Source organism: Panthera pardus, unplaced genomic scaffold (genome assembly GCF_024362965.1).
Source record: "Panthera pardus isolate Hobbes unplaced genomic scaffold, ASM2436296v1 HiC_scaffold_2, whole genome shotgun sequence".
NCBI classification, from domain to species: Eukaryota; Metazoa; Chordata; class Mammalia; order Carnivora; family Felidae; genus Panthera; species Panthera pardus.
Genome location: NW_026526765.1, coordinates 137,224,810 through 137,247,929, shown reverse-complemented (window position 1 = coordinate 137,247,929; position 23,120 = coordinate 137,224,810). Strand labels below are relative to the sequence as shown.

Below are 23,120 nucleotides of genomic sequence, written 5' to 3'. Positions count from 1 at the left end.
CTACTCCCTGAGAAAAATCTTTACCTGACAGTCTCGCAAGTCATATAAATCTGTGGTCACTAACTCATATTTCACTTGTAAATGCAGACTATGTGGGAACTTTGCAATTCTAAGAAAGCTATTAGTATGGTAAAAAGTTAAGTCATGAGCCATATTCTCTATTTTTGAAAAGATTAATTTACTTCAGCTGCTATCGACCAACATAATGTCAAGAAAACTGGGCTAGATCCTGAGAAGGACAATGAAGTACCAGCTCATGTTGTGCTAAGCCATTTTGGGAAGAGGCAATGCTGACGTGGGTCTTGAGTCCCTGCACTTCCTGCTGGGGCACTGACCACCCTCACACAGGCCACTTCCCTGTGTTGCTTATACAGCTGGTAACCTAGAAGGATTAGGTCAAGTGTCTTCCTGGGGAGACCAGGCGACTTACAATCAAAGTGTTCTGTGTTCCTCAGCTGTGATGGAAACCCACTCTGTACAGCAGCAACCCGGGCCCCTCAATGTCACCCCTTGGGACCTAGGGTAACGAAGACTGCAGGCAATATGCAGATGCTGATGTCTGCTGTGCCGAGAGTAATACAGTCCTTTGTCTCTGACCCAGGAACCTCCTGTCATCCGGCAACGTCCAAGAAATTCTAACTGGCTAATTTGCCAGTTTGTAAATAAGGTAAAATCTAATTCCAGACATGATACCCAATAAAGTATGACTGGGACCAAGTGTTCCCAACATTGAACATTTCTCCAAAAAATAAATATTTCAATCCTTAGAAAGAAAAATCCTTTCAGACCAGTCTTTACAATGCCACATGGTACAACGGGAAACAGTGTTTACTGATGGGCTTTCTTCTAAATGTCCAGAGATTTAATTCATTCTCTTACTACTAACATCATACCAATTTATTCTTAAAGCAGAAATATTTTCTGGTATGAATAGAAACATGTTTCTACATTTTTTTAAAGTAAAAAAAACAGTCCACTTGCACATCTTTTTAATACCCAAAAGGCAAGTTTTTAAAAAGTCAATGTTTTCCACTCTTTGTGAGTCACTAATCAGAAGGAAAGTCTTACCTGCTCCAGTTGGGTGGCAAATGCTATGGTCACTGACATAATGAAGGAGTCTGTGCAATGCTCGGCTGGTCCGATCTGATGGTAGCCTCCCTCCTCATTCAGCACTGCCACAATGTCCTTGGGGTTGAGGCCAGACAAGCTGGCAGGTACTTTACGGGGAAAAAACACAATTAAACTATGTCACAGTGTGCCATAAACTACTGTGAAGGTTTTGAAAGCTGGGTACGCTTTGTATCTTGCTTGCAGTTTTCATGGATATAGTATCTCAATAAGGTTTCCTTGGATTTTCTTGTTTTTAATACCCTCAAAAAAAAACCTTACTTAAGCACCGTTTTCTTTCTGCACATAAAAGCCTTATTTTGGAATACGGTAATATTTTTAAAATAAATAAACCACAAAGAAAAGACATTATAGGTTTCCTGAAGGCAGTGAATCTCAACTGGGAACTGAAAAATAAACTCCATGTGGCTAAGAAGAGAAAGGTGAACATACACAGGATAAGGGAGTAGAAAAGAGTGTTCTAGGCAGAAGGAACCACACTGCAGAGACTGGGAAGGAAGCGAAAGCCTGTGGTTAGAGAAGTGAGGTAGGCGTGGTGCTGATCACAGGGTGATGACCGACATGGAAGGCACATGTCACGGGGCTGGAGGGCTAAGCAGAGGCTTACTGGATGCCACGCTAAACAGTGAGATAGTTTCCTAAGAGGAAACTATGAACCAATTAGGAGAAGAGAAGTGGCAGAATTCACACCTCACATATATACATACCCTATCAGTAAGTAATCCTCTCCGGATTCCAATTTTCCAGGCTGAGGTGCAAATTGCACCTCTGGCTTGAAAATGAGTCTCAAACAAAACTCTTTAGCTAAAAGACAGCTCGGACTCTGATGGGGGATGGAGGGAGGGGTAATATGCAGGGTTAATCCTGAGTGTCTGACTCTTCCTTTCAGCTCAGGTCATGATCTCGCAGTTGTGAAATCAAACCTTGCGATGGGCTCTGCCCCAGAGCCTGCTTGAGATTCTCTCTCTCTACCCATGCCTCTGCCCCTCTTCCACTCACACTCTCTTCTCGCCTCATCTTTCTCTCTCTCTCAAAATAAATACATACATACATACATAAATAAAACTTTAAAAAAAATATAAGAGGGGCACGTGAGTGGCTCAGGGAATTGAGGGTATGACTCTTGATTTCAGCTCAGGTCATGATCTCGTGGTTGATGAGTTTGAGCCCCGCAGTGGGCTCTGTGCTGACAGCATGGAGAGACACCTTAGGATTCTCTGTCTCCCTCTCTCTCTGGCTCTTCCTCACTTGAGCAGGTATGTACACACACACATACTCTCTCTCTCTCTCTCTCTCAAAAATAAATAAGTAAATAAAAATAGCGTCATGGTTTAGAGCAGAGACACTCCAGTAACACAGACCAAGGTTCCAATCCCAGTTCTGCCATTTGCTAGTTGTATGTTGTAACTATATGATCTCTTTTAGCTTCCATTTTTATTTCTGCAAAGCTTTTATGTCGTTTAGAAGATTAAATCAAAGCAATGCATTTAGTACAGTATCTGACAATCACTTTAATAACGATAGCCATGAAATATTAAGGTCAGCAGAGCTTAGAAGTCAGCAGAATAACTATGGCAGGTCTCCCATTGTCAGGGAGTTACAGGTATGGAAAGGAAGAACAACTAGGAAAACTCTTATATAAGACTGGATGGAATGAAGGTGTCAATGTGAATGTATGCTGTTCACTAAATGTGTAAATAAACAGAGCCATAAAGGTGTCTATGTGTGTGTTATATATACATATATATACATATATATACACACACATATACATATATATGTGTATATATATATGTATATACATATATACATACATATATATATATATATACATGGGGTGTATATATATACATATATATACACACACATATATACATATACAAATACATATACATGTTTATGTATATATGTGTGTGTATGTATACACACATGCACCGATTCCCTTTTTCCACTGGAACACCCCAATAGCAACTGGCATATCTTGCACTTGGAACTTGACTCTTCAACATCTTTCTTTACTAAAAGGAAGCAGGCTCCTTAAAGAAACAGCAGAACCCAGGGCTAAGATAGGTAAAGAACAAGATAAGCCTGGATCATCTTCTTATGCCAGAAACCAAGAAAAAGCTCAAAGAATTACGGACATAGGCTATCTGTCAATAATCACTCTGAATGTATATGGGCTAAATGCTCCAATCAAAAGATAGAGAGTATCAGAATGCATAAACAAACAAACAAAAAAAACCAAGACTCATCTATATGCTGCCTGTAGACTCATTTTAGACCTAAAGACACTTGCAGATTGAAATTGAGGGGATGGAGAACCATTTCTCACGCTAATGGATGTCAAAAGCAAGCCCGGAGTAGCCATACTTCTATCAGACAAACTAGATTTTAAACCAAAGACTGTAATAAGAGATGAAGGGCATTATATCATAATTAAGGGGGCTATCCCAAGAAGACCTAACAATTGTAAATATTTATGTTCCTGATATGGAAGCATCCAAATCTATAAATCAGTTCATCACAAGCATAAAGAAACTCATTGATAACAATACAATAATAGTAGGGGATTCTAACACCCACTTACAGCAATGGGCGGATCATCTAAGGAGAAAAATCAACAAGAAAACAATGTGTTTGAATGACACACTGGACAGGACAGACTTAAGATATATTCAGAACATTTTATCCTAAAGTAGCAGAATACACATTCCTGTCGAGTGCACATGGAACATTCTCCAGAATAGATCACATACTGGGTCACAAATCAGGCCTCCAGAAGTATAAAAAGACTGAGGTCATACCATGCGTATTTTTATACCACAACACTATGAAACGAAGTCAGCCACAAGAAAAAATTTAGACAGACCACAAATACATGAGGATTAAAGGACATCCTACTAAAGAATGAATGGGTTAACCAGGAAATTAAAGAAGAAATTAATACATAGAAGAAAATGAAAACACAACAACCCAAAACTTTTGAGATGCGCCAAAAGTGGTCCTATGAGGGAAACATATTGCAATACAAGCCTACTTAAAAGGCAAGAAAGGCCTCAACTACACAGCCTAACCTTACACCTAAAGGAGCTAGAAAAAGGACCAGCAAATAAAGCCTAAAGCTAGCAGAAGAATGGAAATAATACAGATTAGAGCAGAAGTAAATGATATAGAAACCATAGAACAGATCAATGAAACTAGGAGCTGGTTCTCTGAAAGAATTAATAAAAATGATAAGCTCCTAGACAGACTTATCAAAAAGAAAAGAGATAGGACCCAAATAAAATCGCAAATGAAAGAGATCACAACCAACACCGCAGAAATACCAACCATAAGAGAATATTATGAAAAATTACATGCTAACAAGTTGGGCAACCTGGAAGAAATGGATAAATCCCTAGAAACATACAAACCACCAACACTGAAACAGGAAGAAACAGATAACTTAAACAGACCAATAACAAGCAAAGAAACTGAATCAGCAATCAAAAATCTCCCAAAGAACTAAAGTACAGGGCCAGATGGCTTCCCAGGGGAATTCTCCCAGCCATTTAAAGAAGAGCTAATAGCTATTCTTCTCAAACTGCTCTGAAAAAATGCAAATGGAAGGAAAGCTGCTAAACTTACCTTGATTCCAAAACCAGACAAAGACCCCACTAAAAAGGAGAATTACAGGCCAATATCCCTCATGAACATAGATGCAAAAATTCTCAAGATACTAGCAAATCAAATCCAACCAGTACATTAAAAGAATTATTCACCCGTATCAAGTGGAATACGGGCGGCAAGGGTGGCTAAATATTTGCAAGTCAATCAATGTGATGCACCACATTAACAAAGGAAAAGATAAGGACCACATGATCCTCTCAATAGATGCAGAAAAAGCACGTGACAAAATACAGAATCTATTCTTGATAAAAACCCTCAACAAAGTAGGGACAGACGGAACATACCTCAACTTAATAAAGACCATCTATGAAAAACCCACAGCGAACATCACCCTCATTGGGGAAAAACAGAGCTTTTCCTCTATGGTCAGGAACAAGACCAGGATGTCCACTCTCTTAACATAGTAGTCCAAGTCTTACCCCCAGCAATCAGGCAACAAAAAGAATTAAAAGGCCTCCAGGGGTGCCTGGGTGGCTCAGTCAGTTAAGTGTCCAATTCTTGATTTCACTCAGGTCACGATCTCATAGTTCACGGATTTGAGCCCCACACTGTCAGTGTGGAGCCTGCTTGGGATTCCACCCCCCAACTCACTCTCTCTCAAAATCAGTAAATAAATAAAAGGCATCCAAATCGGCAAGGAAGAAGTCAAACTTTCACAATTTGCAGACGACATGATACTCTATATAGAAAACCCATAGGACTCCACCAAAAAATTGCTAGAAGTGATACACCGGTTCAGCTAAGTCGCAGGATCCAAAATCAATGCACAGAAATCTGTTTTCTATACACCAATAGTGAAGGAGCAGAAAGAGAAGTCAAGGAATCGATCCCATTTACAACCGCACCAAAAACCAGAAGATACCTAGGAATAAATTTAACCAAAGCGGTAAGAATTATGGAGACAAGCTAACGGAAACAGAAGTTTGAAGGGGCTCTCGCTGCACAAATCAGGGACAAATGATGATAAATATTGTAACCCATTAAGCAAAAAGAACTCTAAGTCCACACTTGATAATGTCTCACAAAATATTAATTATAAGTGAAGGAAAGAAAAAGTAACAGGCATACGCTACCTGAATCATAACCAAAATGGACATCACCAGTAATGGAACAAATCAAAGTTGTGTGCTGATAGGATGCACTGAAAAAGAACAAAAGCATCACTTCTCTGATCCTCCTGCCAAAGATCTAGAACCTAAATCTAATACCAGATGAACCCCAACAGTACAGGGGGGGCAGGCTCACCAAACACTGAGACTTCATCACAGGACTACAAAACCCCTCCCTCTCCTTCACCTCTAAATTACCTAAGACCTGTCTTCTTCTTACCCAGGGTATCACGTCCACTTTTCAACAAAACAGTACAAGGCACACTAAAAAGCAAAACAAAAAAACAAAACAATCTAAGCTTCTCTTTCAGGAAAGTAAAATAAGAGCAGCACATTTCTGCAGATCAAATTCAGTCAGCAGAGAAAGAGACCTAATAAACACCGAAAGCTGGCTCTCTGAAAACATCAATAAAATCAGTAAGCATTTAGCCAAGTTACTAAGAGAAAAAGAGAGAAAATACAAATTCCTAATATCCGAAATAAAAGGAGAATCACTGTACAGTCCATAGACATTAAAAGGATACTGAAGGAATGTTACACGAACGACTTTTTATCCACAGATTCGATTGCCTGTAAGAAGAAATGGGCCAACTCCCTTGAAAGACACAGTCTGACAAAAGTCACACAGGAAGAAACACACAATCCAGACAGGCCTATATCATTTTGTGAAGTTGAATCAATAACAACTTTACACAACAGAAAGTACCAGACCCTGATGACTTCACTGGTAAATTCTACCCAACATTCAAGGAAGAAAGACCAATTCTCCACCATCTTTTTCAGACAACGGAAGCAGAAGAAATAATCCCTAACTCATTCTATGATGCCAGCATTTAAAACCCTGATGTCAAAACCAGACCCAGACATTACCCAACAAGAACACAAGAGACCACTAGCTCTCATTAACATACATGCACAGATTCTCAACAACCTATTGGCCACGTGAATCCAACAACGTATAAAAAGAACCATACACCACAACCAAATGCGATTTTTTGCAGGTACACAAGACTAGTTCAACATTCAAAAATCTGCTAATATAATCCATCACATCACAAACTAAAGAACAACCACATGATGGTATCAAATATGCAGAAAAAGCATCTGACAAAATCCCACACTCGGTAATGATGAAACACCCTCAGTAGACAACTAGAGAGTAACTTCCTCGACTTGATAAAGAACATCCATAAAAATCCTCCAGAAACAAGGCAAGGAGATCCCCTTTCATCACAGCTTCGTGGTGCCGGACTACACGTCCTAACAAACGCAGGAAGATAAGCAAAGGAAACAAAGGCATGCCGAGTGGGAATAAAGACATGATATGGTCTTTGTCTGCAAATGATGCAAAGTCTATTCCCAGCAGAATCAGACCTATAAATACACAAGGAACAAACTGGTGGCTGCCAGAGGGAAGGGGGGCGGTGGCCACAACGAATGAAGGGGAATGGGAGGTACAGGCTTCCGGTTACGGAAGGAGTAAGTCACAAGGATGCAAGTCACATCACAGGAACACAGCGATGTTACTATGACAGCCGCACGATGACACGGGGTCTCTACACTTGTGCTGAGCGCAACATCACGAACAGACTGGTCAAATCACTATGTCGTACGCTTGAAACCATTAGGACATTTTACATCAACCATACTTCGGTGAAAAAAAAAAACAAGTGTTTGTCAGTTAGGCAGAAAGGAGGGAGAAACGGCACAGACGGGTTTCAGGGCAGTGACACTGTTCTGTGGGAAACTACAGTCATAGACGTAGGTGATTACTCGTTTGTCAAAACTTACAGAACATAAAACGCCAAAAATAAATGCTAATGTAAACTGTGGAGTCCGGGTGATAAGTGATTGGCTCATGTAGGCTCATCAATTTTAACATGTGGCCCCTCTGGCCGGGGAGGTGGATAGTGGGGCGGCTGCGTGGCTGAGGAGACCGAGGTCCACAGCAACACTCTGACCTTGGCACTCAGTTTTGCTGGGAACCTAAAACTTCTCTAAAATAAAGTTTATTAATAACAAAAAAAAGAAAGAAAAAAAGAAAAAAGAAAAAAACAAGGAAAGAGAAATATGAAGGTGTGGTTAACAGGTAAGTGAAGAGAGAACAGCGTAACTGTTTGGCTTTCTCGTGCTCATCCTAGGAAGAAAATTTTCCTAAATAGCCATCTTCAAGAATACACAATTGTGCTTTGTCATATACCAAATAAAGAAAGGAAAATCTTGTCTATTTCTAGCTCTTCTCTAGGAAGAGTTAGAGCAGTGCTGCACATTTAACAATACGACAACATCTGTCGGAGGCACCAGAGTAAAATGTGTTTACACTCCTGCATGTATTTTCCTATCACACCACCCACCGCTCCTGAAGCTCTAGTCCACAGAAGCAACTTTTCAGACGACGTCCTTAGAAACGACGCACAAACCTTTTCCATCTCGAGGGGGGGCTCCTTTTGCTTTAAAACTATCCACTGGTGCCTTGGTGTCTGTTTCCAAACCAATGCTTATCTGTATCTCCGACTTGAACTTGGTGTATTTATTACTCAACAGCTGGTACCATTTTGGTGCCTGGAGAGTAAGTAACAACAAAACAAAAACACCTTAATAATTAATAGGAAACAAACAATAGTGGGAAATGTCCTATAAGCTTCCAAATATATTTCCTGTAGTTCCTTAGCACTTTCTCCTCTTTTAAAGTATTTTTCACATTTTCCTCAAAAGAATCTAATCCTGCTTAGGAAGCTAACTGTATTTCCTCTTAAAAAAAAAATAAGAAGTTTAGGGGGACCTAGGTGGCTCAGTTGGTTAAGCGTCTGACTTCGGCTCAGGTCATGATCTCACCATTCATGAGTTTGTGTCCCATGTCGGGCTCTGTGCTGACAGCTCAGAGCCTGGAGCCTGCTTCAGATTCTGGGTCTCCCTCTCTCTCTGCCTCTCCCCCAGGTGCACTCTCTCTCTCTCAAAAATAAATATTAAAAACATAAAATGAAATAAAAAGTTTAGACTACCAATTTTCCCTTTCCCTAACCCTTAATTTGTCACTTTTTCTGGTATATACCTTTGCTGCCTGCCACATTTCTGCTTTGTCCTACATATACCAAATGTGCAGAAAGCTACTGTTAACAAAAAGACACTAACAAAATACTGAAGGAAAGACCTAAGGTAGAGCTCTGGGTTATGAACCACATACTTGGCTGAAATATAAAGGCTTTCTCACAGGATGAAGTATCATAAATTACCTCAATATCCTGGCCACAGCAATGAGAAATTCTAATACTCAAACCAGCCTGCACAATCTCATGGCTCAGAACTGCATGTTGCATTAATGCAGGGACACCATTTCAATTCATGCAAACAGCGTTCTTACTCTAACCACTATTTTATAAAGACATAGAAATTGATCTTTATAGGGGCGCCTGGGTGGCTCAGTTGGTTAAGCGACCAACTTGGGCTCAGGTCATGATCTCGCAGTTTGTGAGTTCGAACCCTGCATCGGGCTCTGTGCTGACAGCTCAGAGCCTGGAGCCTGCTTCAGATTCTATGTCTCCCCCTCTCTCTACCCCTCCCCTGCTCACGCTCTGTGTCTCTCTGTCTCTCAATAATAAATAAATGTTAAAAAAAAAATTTTTTAAAGAAACTGGTCTTTAAGAATATCAAAACCAAAAGCTTCTGGTAAGTAAAATAAGCCTAAGCCATCATTTTTTGGGTTTTTTTGTTTGTTTGTTTTTTTAAATCCACACCCAAGGTTTTTAAAAGAAAAACTCATAATCTGTTGTGTATTTTTTTTATGATGGATATATTACAATTTTAAGTCTAAGCCTGAAAAAGAGTTTTAGCTACTCAGGGAATTTATGCTATGTTTTTCTGTTTTAGAACTTGGAAAAACAAAGCTTATTTTTTTGTGTTTCTTTTCATTTACAGATAATCAATTTATTCTGAACTTCAAATATTCTATGCACCAACTTCAGATAGTTCTGCTAATAAACAGGAATGATTAAGACAACATCTGGCTTTCTTAAAACTCTTAATTCTGAAACATTTCCCCTGAACTGTTAATGATAAGAAGTGAATGTAATGACAAAAGTGTCCTATAGGACCAGATAGGGCAGGTGGGACAGGGGCAGAAAGGAATGCCACGTGCATTTACAGCTATCCTCCTCCTAAAAGGATTACCTTCTGTGTAACCAAAGCAACCGCAAAAGGATCCTGTGCAGGTTGTAGCACAGCTAGGTAAGACATACATCAGGGGCATGATCGTGGCTCCTGGTTGAGGGGCTAAGACTTCAGAAAGAAAACCTCTTCAGAACCTAGGGACAGAGAGGTGAGGAGTACCCAAGGAGGGAGGAGAAACAGATTCCCTTTTAGAGAATTTTTTAAATTCCCATTTCTTTTGAAGGATTCCAAATGTGGGCTAAGCTAACTGGCTCCTTTGTAAATACCGTGGCTATCAGTAGCCAACATGTTGCTAAGAGATCAATTTTCCTTCAGGGAATCCTAGTTTAGGATTCAAATCAAGAATCAAAGACTTCAAAAGTAAGTTTATTTGTTTGTTTTTGTTTTAAGTGACAAAACAAAGTTATTAAGAACCATTCAAAGTATTTCCAAAGTCAGTAAGATAAAAAAGGTGAGAAAAGGCGTGCGTGGGTGACTCAGCTGGTTAGGCGTCTGTTGATTTCAGGTCTGGTGATGAGCACGGAGACTGCTGGGATTCTCTCTCTCCCTCACACTCTCTCTCTCAATATAAATATATAAACTTTAAGAAAAAAAAAAAAAGATTGGTAGATATTTTAAAAGAGAAAAGAAACATTTTCAGTAACAAAAAGCACTGACATAGGAATCGAGACCCTGAATTATTTTTCCTTCTTTATGTGTGTACTCCTGGCAAGGCTGCTGTTTATGTCCCATAAGTGTATTTCACTGAGCTCACGTGTTCTGACTGCTACACACGGAAGGAATGGGAAGCAGGGGAAGGAATCAGGAGGCTACTAGCACAGCCAAGGTTAAGAAAGGACGGTGCCTTAGGCTGGGATCGCAACGGCGAAAATGTACAACAGGAGCTGGATCAGGAAGGGGTCGCCGCAGGCCTGAAACCAACTGGAAAAGGATGGCTACGGAGGCCGGAAATGGAGGCCGTCTGGCCTGCGTACCTGGAAGAGGGGTGCCGTTCACCAGAACAGGGCACGCGGCAAAAGCACTACCTCTGAAAGCAAAACTTGGCAGCTGAACATGCTGAGCTCCAGGTCACAGCAATGCGGCCGAACGTCTGAGCTCAGAGAGAATTTTCTTTGAGAAAGGTCGTTCTAGGTCAAAGAAATGACCAAAATAGTGGGACTTTCTAAATCAAATTCCTCAAGTGAAACCTCAGAATCGCCACACCGGCTCAGACCCTCGCCCTTTCAGGTCCGGTACCACAGGTTCTTTCCATCAATGGGTTATCTACTAAAAATCCGCACCTAACGTCACCGGTAAGAACACATCAAAAGGGCAATACCTGCTTTGTTTCTTGAGCAGTCCTCAAGTCTAGCACAATGTAGCCTATAGTTTCCTTGGCTGAAGATACGGGATCCAAGGCAAAACACTGCAGTTTGATAGGCGTGCGTTGCAGCCTGTAACGTAACAGTTTATGTTATAGACGAACTAGCTTCTGCTTAATATTGAGCTGATGTTCTGCTAGTTTTGAAAAGCTGCCTGCTACTAGCAAGACAACTATAATTCTTTCGGATAATCTGTATTTTCTGCAAAACTTCAACTGACATGAACTATTCATCATGCCTATTTATCTTTACACCAAGTAATACTACAACCACATCAAAAATCTTGGTCTCTCTCATCTGAGGAGCTATGCTGTAGGTCAGTGCTTTTAAAGCTTCTCTACCATACAGAACTCTTTAAAAGTTAATAAATTAAAATTGAACATGAATCTTCAAGATTGATTTTAAATTATCCTTACACTGTCATACACACATAAAACTACCAATACACATACGTGCTTAAAGCTCTTTTTGTCACTAAAATAATGAAATCAACTTCAGAATTAAATACCATAAAACCACAGACTATTGAAAGTAATAATTCATTGTAATACACAACAATGTTCTGTAAGCATGACCTTGGCTGGTATAGCAGGGGTTCTTGAGAGTCTGAAACCTCTATACTGGCTCATACATAAGCTCATTAGATTCGACCATCACTGTTACCTAATGGAATGACTATAAAACTTGCACTTGGCATACAGTCTTTATTTATATACATGCAATTTATCTGTGTTCTTTTCTCAGCCTCCAACACGCAGAGTGGTACCACTTGGTATTAACACAACTGTGAACACCACGGGCACTAATACCTCCTATCAGGACTCTGTGCAGATATTCCAGAAGTCACTGAACACAAAATTTTGATCTTCTAAGAATTTAATGCCCTTGCAAATCCCCCAAACAAATCCATGGACCGATCTGGCCACATAAGAAAATAAATTTCTCCTTACATTCACTTTTTAACTTCGTAATTTTATTTGCTTTAGTCCTAAGACAGACCAATGAATGAAGTAATTCTGTGCTTTCCAGAAAAGAAATATGTTTTTCCAGTCCTTTTTAAAATAGAAGTAGCCACGCTCTTGCCTGTTTCGAGTCATCTGAGTTCATGAAATAAATAAGAGGCTGGAGCTTTAAGCCTGTTTTATGTACTGATATGAAGTGTTTAAAGGGCTCAAATTAAGTATAAAATTTATTAGAGACCCTTACGTAATTACTATACGCATATCTCTACATATCCTTAGCAAGCCAGATAAAGTTATGATAAAGGAAGTAATAGAAATTACAGTGAATTCCAACCCATGTTTAATATTGGGTAACTATCATTACAGCACTTCTAGAGTATCCTCTCAGACATCAGGAAAAAAAAAAAGCTACGCGTAATGGTTAAAAACTTAGGCTCTAGAACTCAAATGGCTGGGCTCTACCATTATCCAGCTGACTGCCTTGTAACAGGTTACTTACCCTTCTTAGGCCTCAGTTTTTTCATCTGTAATTGGGGGAAATCCTAACACCCACTTCATAGGATTGTCTTGATGTTCAAATGAATTACTATTGCAAAGTACTTTGAAAACTTCCTAGCACATGAGAAATAATGTATAATCTAGAAAGATAGAGATTTATTCATCCCTAGCAGCCTAAAAACTAGAGCAAAACAAATGGAAAACAACAGTCACCTGTGCTGGTGGAGTGCTTTCCTGTCGATCTCCCAGGCTAACTCGGTAGCAAATTCTGGCTGGTCGGTGTGGTTCACAGGGTCAGTAGCCAACTGTTCTCCGTCAAACTTTGCTTCTACTATAAGCATATGTTTTGGACGCTTGGGGAAATGACGACCTGGAAAACAAAGACTATACAGGTTAATCAGAACTGTACAAAAATCAACTATGATCTTTTAGCACGTTTTAAAAATACACATTAGGAGTTGTTGACTTATATAGTCCACTAACTACCTACTAATGTGTACTCTCACGTACAAATTCATGATTCATAAGAAAGAATCAAACTGAAAGCTACAATTTGTAAATTAGTGATTCCAAAATATTAACGTGCACATGAATCACCTGGGGACTCTGTTAAAATGTAGATTATGGTTCACTAGTCGAGGCTGAGAGGCTTTTTTTTTAAACATTTATTCATTTTTGAGAGACAGTGTGAGTGGGGGAGGGGCAGAGAGGAAGACACAGAACCGGAAGCAGGCTCCAGACTCCAAGCTGTCAGCACAGAGCCCGATTTGGGGCTGGAACTCACAGACCATGAGAGCAGGACCTGAGCTGAAGTCAGAAGCCCAACTGACTGAGCCACCCAGGTGCCCTCTGAGAGGCACATTTCTAACAAACCCCCACATGATGTCAATGCTATTGTCCTTGATTCACGCTTTGAGCAGCAACGATCTCAGTGACGTTTAGAAGAAAAATGTGATTCCACTAATTTTAGATATTACTGTATCAGAAGTTAAAATGGAACAGTCAAGTCTTCTGGAGAGCTGGGAAATAACCCAATAAGCAAAAGCCAACCAACATGCATCATAATTTTCCTGTTAACACAGTTAGGAACACTCAGCAAATCAGCCCAAGAAAAACAGACACACGTATTCATTCATTCAAATCTCAAGGATAATGTTGTCAATCATTTTAAAAATATTCTGTCTACCTATCACTTTTCCCTGGTACTGCCTGACCCCCTTCTTTCACCATTTACTAAAGGCATTATCAGAGTCAGGTATTCTCTATGTCAAACAATGGGGTACAAACAAGAGTAAAACAGAGTACATCGCCTCAAGGAATTGAGGGTCTAGTGGAAAGAAGCAAACTGAAAACAGTGCCAACAGGAAGCTAAAAACTAGGGAAGAATCTCACAGTCAACCTGTTTGTAGGTCTGGCGCAGGGCATGGTGTTGAGACACGTGTCTCAACACATTTTGACCGATATTGAATAAATACACACCAGCTGCTACTCACCCTGCTACACTCCTCTCAGTAGGAAGTAAAGGGGTCAGGGAGATTCTTGATTGGAATCCTCTGACTTTCAACCTGAAGCTCTCGTTTCAAACTCCCCATTTGGGAGTCTTAGTACAAGTGTCTTAGCAGAGGTCTCCCAATTAGCACTCACAGGGGCCTCTCTCTGGACATCATTTTGAGCTGCTCTAAAAGATCATGGGGTTCCCCAAATGCATTTCATGTCTGTCAGAAAGCCTGTATTCTCAGTCACACCATCATAATCATACCATCCACTTAGCCTGAGAACAGAGGATATGTACTGGAATGAAGGGGCACCTCCCTCATTCCAAAGACAATACCTTGAGAACAGAAACCTTGTCTTTTTCATCCACGGATTCCGGCACATAGCCCAAATTTGACTCACGGTAGAAACCTCATCATTTTCTTTTGAATAATGGGCATTTCTAGAAGTGTAGTCAAGAAACTGAACGTAGCTCAAAATAACTGAAGAGATGGGGACGTAGGGACAGATGGCAAGAGAGAAGAGGCTGAAAAGGCAGGCAAGAGGCATACCGTGAAGGGCCATGAATGCTGTTCTAGAAAGTACAGACCTTATCCTTTAGGAAACTGTAGGATTTTTAAAACAATTAAATTCGCATTTCAGAAAGATTACCCCTAGATGGTAATGTGAACAATAGACATTCTCTGGAAAGGGGGGAAAAAAATTTATGAAACAGACCACTGAAAAGATTACTACCAGAGACCAAGCACATCATGAGGGGCTCAAAGAGGGGCACTCACAGTGGAAACTTCCTCATTTAAAAGTTTCTATGAAGCACCTCGCATGATTTTAGCAACAAAGCTTGGTGACCATCTGGAAGAAGGGGATGGAACCAGGAAGATGAAGAGCCCCAGGTTCTGGGCTTGAGGCAGCAACATGGTTATGATGAATGGAAACACAAACACAAACACAAAAGGAGACAGTTTGCACGGAGGTCCATGGTCCGGTTTTAGGTATGTTTAGGGCAACACCTAACCGACAGCCCTGAATCGAGGTTCTCTTCTCTGCACACCGATACTAAACTTGCAGATAATGCTCTCCTACTTAGAAATATAGGCTGCCTCCCTATTTTTTAGAACATTAAACTCCTTGGCTTTCAAAACCCTCCAAGGCCTGCTCACTCCAGCTACACAAGCTTATTTGACCAGAATATTCCTCAACGTTCACCTCCCTTGACCCTGGTCATCTTGCGGGACCTCTTCATCATTCCATCCACCAAAATTACTCCATCATTGGCCTGGGGTTTGTTTTTTATTTTCCGTTTTTCTTATGTTTTTTTATTTATCGTGAGAGAGAAGAGAAGCAGAGGTAGAGGGAGAGAGAATTCGAAGCAGGCTCCGCACTGTCAGCGCGGAGCCCGAGACGTGGTTTGAACTCATGAAATGAGAGATCATGAGCTGAGCAGAAAGCAAGAGGCAGGCAGTTAATGGACTGAGCTACCCAGGCACCCCTGGCCTGGGTTGATCTAACGGCCAGCAAGGACTTCCCTCCATCATTACCTAACTACTCAAAGCCCTTAAGCCATCATCCCCACCCACCCCCAAAACCGATGTTTACAGCCCACATCCCATATTTTTAATATTATACTGCACTCCAACATACTGTGTCCTGCCTGTGAATTTGATCTTCTGAAGAAGACAGAATCCTACATCCTTGAAGGGAAAGAACGTGCCTTTTATCTGGGTTTCCTCATAGCAGGGAGCAAGTACCAAGTCCAGAAGCTTTTGTTGACCAATTACAAGGGGATTTCAGTCCTCTGTCTTTAAACAATCAGTAAGAGAACAGCTAAAAATGCTGCCCCAACAATTTAGGGGTTCTGGTCAGTTTTCTGTGCCAAAAGCCATTACCACTCATTCCCTCATACCACCCACCCCCCCAAATAGTACCAGGCCTCCACAAAATACCTCCAATGGTGGAGGAGGGGGGCAGAAGGCAGCCATTCCTCAGGCCCAACTCAAGAGGGCTGCTATGATCAGATTATTCAAAACCCATCTTTTTTTTTTTTTTTTTTTTTAACGTTTATTTATTTTTGAGACAGAGAGAGACAGAGCATGAACAGGGGAGGGGCAGATAGAGAGGGAGACACAGAATCTGAAACAGGCTCCAGGCTCTAAGCTGTCAGCACAGAGCCCAACGCGGGGCTCGAACTCACAGAGCGTGAGATCATGACCTGAGCCGAAGTTGGACGCTTAACCGACCAAGCCACCCAGGTGCCCCTCAAAACCCAGCTTCAACTTACCTAGCAATTCCTACTCCCTCCACTTGCCTGCAGCTTCTCTCCAACCACACTGAATTTAAGCAAGGGCAGAATGTGCCTGGCCTTTCCACACCTTAAGGGTTCTTTCCTCTTCCCTTTGCCTGGAAAGCCCACCCTTCCTCTTTTCCCCTGACACATTCCTACTCATCCTTTAGGACCCAAATAAATGTCACCTCCTCCGGGAAATTCTCCCCAGAGCTGGTCTTTCCTTCTCCCACACCCTGATGAACTATACACATTGTCCAGGCTATACTGTTTACTTAGGTTTTAGGACCCGGGATGTTTTACCCCTACATTCCCAGCACAGTGCCTGACACTCCATGAGCCTGCAATAAACAAAGGTCACTCCTTCAACACACCAAACTTCTAGGAACGTATGTAACAGACCGTCTTGACAACTACTCCTCCTAAGTCCCCTATCAAGACTTAGTAAAGGGAATGGCCCCCGTAACACTTCAGAGTGCAGGAAATAGGGATTCGAGTCGAAAGCAAAGCTCTCACAAATGGGATCACCGGGAGGCCCCTGAACAGAACGTGCTTTCCAGGCACCTTAGCTCACGAGTAAAAGTCATCGACGTGCTGCTTCTGATGGAAATCGTTTTTCCTACGTTCTCTGGGGCTCCGGCTATTCACGCTAAATATCACCTATCCCTAATAGCTCTCACGCTCCCTTGAGAGGTTTCTAAATCAATCGCCTAACAGGCCTCAGGAAGTACAACTTTGAACAAGTCTTGCGGGACTGCAAAAGGAAAGATGACAGGGTTCGTAAGGTTAACAAAGTCTCAGTCGCACGCCACTCGGTTAAGTCAGGAGGCTGCAGGTGCAAATGCAAGCCCCTTGGCCGCTCACCTTCTAGGATGGATACAACGATGAGCAGTTGGTCGGACTTGGAGACCATGGTCGCGGTGGGCGGCCCACAGGCGGGGTCTGCTTGGGGGAAGAGGGACCCGGGTGAGATGCTGGAGGCCCGCGACCACCAGGAGGAGGGCTCCCTCCGGGGCTCCCACCGCCCGCCCGCGGCCCCCGACGCCGAGACCCCGCTCCTCGGCCCGGGCCCGCCGCCGCCTGCAGCGCGCCCGGCTCCCCTACCCCGGACCGCCAGCCCGACCCTAGCCCTGCCCCGACTCCACGGAAAGGCAAAGGCGGCTCGGCCCCCCGGACTGTCTGCAGGGAGAAGCGAACCCGCCACCGGAGGACCTTTTGCCGCCTGTGTGGCCGCTTTTCAAACGCCCGGGCAGCCGCAGCGGCAGCCGCCGCGCCCCGCTTCCGCCTAGCAACCAGGCCCGCAGGCCCAGTGCAGGGAGGGCGAAAGCTGGAGGACAAAGGGTGATAGAGACCAGGGCAGTCGAGGATAGAACGCCCCTCAGCCCGCTTCGCCTCCTGCCCTTTTATGCTATGTTCCAGAGCCCTGGGGAAAGACTAGGCCATCACCTCACAGCGCCCCCTGCTAGCCGGATGGGGGAAGGCGGGCGAGTTGGCGGGGACCGACTGCGCAGGCGCACTACTGCAGCAAACGCTGCCTGCAGTGCCCCTGCGTGGAGTGTCAGTGTGGTGTAGTCTCTGCTTTTCCCCCCAGACACACCTCGGAAATCCAGCAATAGACACTGAAAACACGCACACGCACACACAAAACTAGCTCCGTTCCGATCCCCGGTGTCACTACTGCTTAAAAATTAGATCACAGAGTGATCTAATGAATCTCACATCATCTACTAGACGAAATTCAGACTTAAGTCTGGACTGAAAAAAATCTCTAAGTAGGACTCGCGCCGCACCGCGAGTGTTCACGTTTTGGAAACAAGTCGCGTCAATACGGTAATTACTGTAACTGCTGGAGGTGACGTAAACTCTTCGAGAATTTCCTGTACTTTAGAAACAAAAACACTGTCACGTGGGTAGGGGAATTAAAAGTATAGGTTCTTCGGGCCCCCTGACAACCGAGTAACTAATTAGCACAATCAAGACCCCAATTAAAGAAGGCATTCCTCCCAACCTTCGGGCTTTATTTTAGGAAAGATGAGAAATCTTTTGGGGGTTATCTACCTTAAAAATGGACCTCGGGCGGGGTAGAGGGAGAGAACAAGGAGGAAAAAACAATCCCCACCCCACCCCCATTTGTGCCCAAAAGGAAAGGAGAAGGATGTGGAGATCGGGCTAGACGACTTCTAAGACCCTTTTCCGTTCCCTTCAGAGCCCCTTAAAATGAGGCATTATGCAATATAAAACCAAATCATCTACTTTGGGTTCATCACTGAACAATGCATTGTTTTGTGTAAGATGTACATACAGAATCCAAAGTAGATACCATAATATAGTAAACCATCAAGTACCCAGAACCCAGCTTCAACAATTATCATTTAAAGACCAATCTTCATCTGCTCTGTTAACTTGCAGGAAGCCCCTAATATCGTATCAAGTCATCTCCTTCGATATCTACCTGTGAAAGAGAAAGATTTTTTAAGTAAGATTTTAAGAATCTTAAAAGATCTTTTAAGATTCTTAAAATCTTACTTAATTGCATTATTTTACCTAAAAAAATAAAATAAAAATAATTCTCTAAAACCTTTAAGTATACACCGTTGAAATTTCCCTGATTGTCTAATAATTGTTTTCCAGTTGTTTTCTTCAAATCAGGATCCAAAGAGGTTCCAAAACACAATGCAGTTGGTTGACCTGTCTTTTGCCTCATTTAATGGATAGGTCGCTCCCAATTTTTTTTTTTTTTCCCTTGAAACTCTTTATTAAATCAGTTGGTCATGTATCCTGCGGAGTTTGCCACAGTCTCAATTTTGTGGATACAATACAAATGTCATTATTTTACACACCCTCTATAGAGCAGTCTAATAAATATGTCTACACCGACAATACTCAAAGATCAGCAAACAGATCAACAACAGCAGGCAAAATACAAGCTTATTATGATGTAAAACACTCTTTAGTTTAAGCCTTAGACAAAAGGAAGCCAAAGCAATGAAACCAGTGTCTCCAAAGGAGAGAATACTCCTGGAAATCAGAATCTGGGACCTACTTCGACGACTTACCTGCCAGGTGACCTTAGACAAGTCCCTTCACCTCTCTGAGCCCCCGTTTCAGCTCTACAATAGTAGTATACATAATTTCTTAGTTCAGGACCTAAATGTATTAAAGGCCGTTTGGTTATCATCGTTTGATATGAGCAGTAACAGACCTTAAGTTAGTAGCTGTAGAGAACTAGGAATTGCCATCAACATGGCCTCATTGTTTTGTTTTAGGATCTCCATCCAGCAGGGCTGAAAAGCTACATTGTAAGCCATCACTGGATGCCAGAGAATAATCTCAAATCAGAAAAGAAAATTCTGACAAATCAGTAAAATTAACTCAGAAACTTTTTCACATAGTACCATTTTCATATAGTTCCCTTTAACTGGACTTTCCCCCTCCCCTGAACAACACGATTACTCTCAGAATCATGTCATCAGAGCTTCTGAAGTCATTGACGTAGCTGGTTCTCTTTTTACATACTGTACAAAACTAACGACAGAAAATTCCCCATCTATCCCATCCAGAAATGAAATTATAATGCGAATCCACAGCGATAGCCTCTTCACCTGTTGTTCTATCATCTAATTTTTTCATATGTGATATTCAACAGTGGTAACTTCAGTTCTGGCATAAACCCTATGTCAGCTTAAATTTACTTAGGTAAATGCTAGTAGGATATAAAAATGTTGTCTAGTCGACAATGTGAGATCCATTATAAACATGCAAATTCAAATTGTCAACCTAAAAGCGTATCATATTAGGTAGCTTTCTCTTTCTATGAATTTCTATCAAAAAAACAAACCCCAAGAAAGCAAAGTATTTTGACTCATGTTAGGTCTTCTTCTGGAGCTATTTTACATTTTGGAAAAACACACTCCTTATAGTATGCCTCTATAGTTTTTACCTTTTCAGCAATATTTCTGGCCCAAGACAGGAAGGATCAGGAACTATGTTCCCCTTCCTCAGTCCTTTCCCTTGTCTTTTCCCCTTGTCACCCTACACACACGCACTCACACACACATACGCTTAGTACATTTCCAGACAAGCTAACAGGAGTAACAACGTGAACACACTTATTGAATAAGTGCTATTTGTAAGAGCATGGGGCCAGACCCTGACCCTCCAGAGAGTCTTAGAAAATAGTTTCCTTCTGGCAGAGGGAGTGAGAGTGGAGGTACTAACTGGTACTCAGTGTCAAGATGACTTCACTTCTTGGGGCGCCTGGGTGGCTCAGTCGGTTAAGCGTCCGACTTCAGCTCAGGTCACAATCTCTCAGTCCGTGAGTTCGAGCCCCGCGTCGGGTTCTGGGCTGATGGCTCAGAGCCTGGAGCCTGCTTCCCATTCTGTGTCTCCCTCTCTCTCTGCCCCTCCCCCGTTCATGCTCTGTCTCTCTCTGTCTCAAAAATAAATAAAACGTTAAAAAAAAAATTTAAGATGACTTCACTTCCAACTCAGCCTCTGATATCGTTAAACTTGGCGATGAATTCAGGTGTCCTTACTCCCCTGAAGAAGGGCCACTAACACCCATGATAAGAGAGGCAGGGGAGCCCCAGAGGGAAGACCCATGCATACCAGCGTTCCAAGTTTCCACCATGTTATTAGCTTTGTGACTTGGCCAAGTCACTTTCTTCTGAGCCTCAGTTTTCCCCTCCGTGAGACAGGGTGTATTTGTGAGGATTAATTGGCATTGTTTCTGTGAAGAACTTGGGCCATAATGAAATCTCTGAATGTGGTAGCCATTTTTATTGTTCACGTGGATGGATAATTTATTCCGGTCTTCGTCATTTGTTTCTTTTTTGGTTCTACAAAGACAACCATATTTTTTTTTATATCCCCTCACCTTGGCCTATATTTATGTTCTAAGAGTTCTAAGGGTGATATCTGCCCCCCCCCCAAAAAAAAATGTTTGTCTCCCTGGCTCTTGTGAAAGACCAGAAGAGAGAGTTCCAAAGTCCAACACTCCTTCAGGTCAGGCAGTGCTATTAACTAGTGATGAATGCTGGGCTGCACCAGGACAGAAGCAGAGCACTGTGGTTGTCTAAAGGGACAGCCCTTCTCTCCCCAGCTGGTTATTGCCATGCAGCAAAAGCCAGATTTTCCAAAATTCCTTAAGAAGCTAAAATTATAGATTTTAATGTGCACGCATTTGATTTTTAAATGCTTGTTACTAATTTCAGTTAAAAACCAAAACAACAAATGGCAGCCCTTGGATATACACAATGTGGTGGACCTCACATGCTTTGGTCTCCTCAGATGCTATAAATATATTCTCATTAAAATCAAAGACATAACCCCCCCCCCAAAAAAAAACCCATAACAACACAATACAAGCCAACCAAAACTTTTTCCAGCCACACTTTAGTTACCTCTGACCTACATTCTGTAAGGTGGTTCTAATAGGCATCCCTGAAGGGCAGAGAAAGGATAGTAGAAAGGAAAAGAGAAGAGATTATCTTAAAGTGGGAAGGAGAGGGGTGAAGGACAGTGTGGTGGGGACCCACATTCCAACCCTTGACAGAACTTTCAGGAAGGGATTAGCAACAGGGACTAGAGCTGATGGATCCCCAGGGAACAGAGACTGTAGACCCCCGTTTGTCATACTTGGCACAAGTTCTTATGCCCCTATTTTTTTAATGTTTATTTATTTTTTAGAGAGAGAGACAGAGCATGAGCAGGGGAGGGGCAGAGAGAGAGGGAGACAAAGAATCCGAAGCAGGCTCCAGGTCTGAGCTGGCAGCACAGAGCCTGACGCAGGGTTCGAAACCACGAGCAAGGTCACGACCTGAGCTGAAGTTGGACACTCAACCGACAGCCACCCAGGCGCCCCCTCTTATGCCCCTAATTTGACACAGAATCAATCAGCAAAGTCACTAGAAGAGGCCATGGAGTCTTGGATGATGGTTAGCTTATCAGTAACCCAGAGGAGCAAAACCTTGCAAACAGCCCCCCGCCCCGCCAAAATTTGCCCTGGGTAAGAACCCCAGCACCTTTGCACCACATTTTGTGTGTGCAGTGGGAGCCCCTGTGATGACTGAGATTGAACTTCTGTCTGGCCGGGGAAGCTTGAAGTAGAATTGAAGAGTCTGAAGAAAACCCACATTTCTTGCTCTCCCTCCTTTGTGGAGTAAGCTTCATGGGGTTACTTTTGGGCTGGGATGAGCTTTGAGGCACCCAGTCATGGTGTTTGTCACAGTGGCTCTCTCCCGGAGGCAGGGTAGACACCAGAGAGTGGGAGACCATGTCCTACTCCATAGAGACCCTTCTGGAACTGTGGGAAAGGGCTGCAGGCCAACAGACGGTGCTGCTCAGATTTGTTTTGAAAAGACAAGGACATCAGTAGAGCGCCCGCTTTCCAGAGGCAGCCAACTTTAAGGGGACTTCATCCGAGGGAGTAAAGGACACAACAGATGGTATG

General features: G+C 42.4%; 1 protein-coding gene across 1 annotated transcript in view; it reads right to left on the bottom strand.

The window, feature by feature from the left end:
• Nucleotides 1–18,020, bottom strand: part of CEP120 (centrosomal protein 120) — a 79,611-nt gene extending 61,591 nt beyond the window's left edge. Inside the window, exons 1-6 of the mRNA XM_019469542.2 lie at nucleotides 17,882–18,020; nucleotides 17,534–17,611; nucleotides 13,108–13,264; nucleotides 11,392–11,506; nucleotides 8,327–8,468; nucleotides 1,069–1,217 (exon numbers count right to left, since the gene is read on the bottom strand). Of these exons, the coding sequence (XP_019325087.2) occupies nucleotides 1,069–1,217; nucleotides 8,327–8,468; nucleotides 11,392–11,506; nucleotides 13,108–13,264; nucleotides 17,534–17,582 (612 nt within the window). The 5' untranslated portion in view covers nucleotides 17,583–17,611; nucleotides 17,882–18,020. The remainder of the gene's footprint in view (nucleotides 1–1,068; nucleotides 1,218–8,326; nucleotides 8,469–11,391; nucleotides 11,507–13,107; nucleotides 13,265–17,533; nucleotides 17,612–17,881) is intronic.
• Between the last annotated feature and the right edge of the window lie 5,100 nt (nucleotides 18,021–23,120).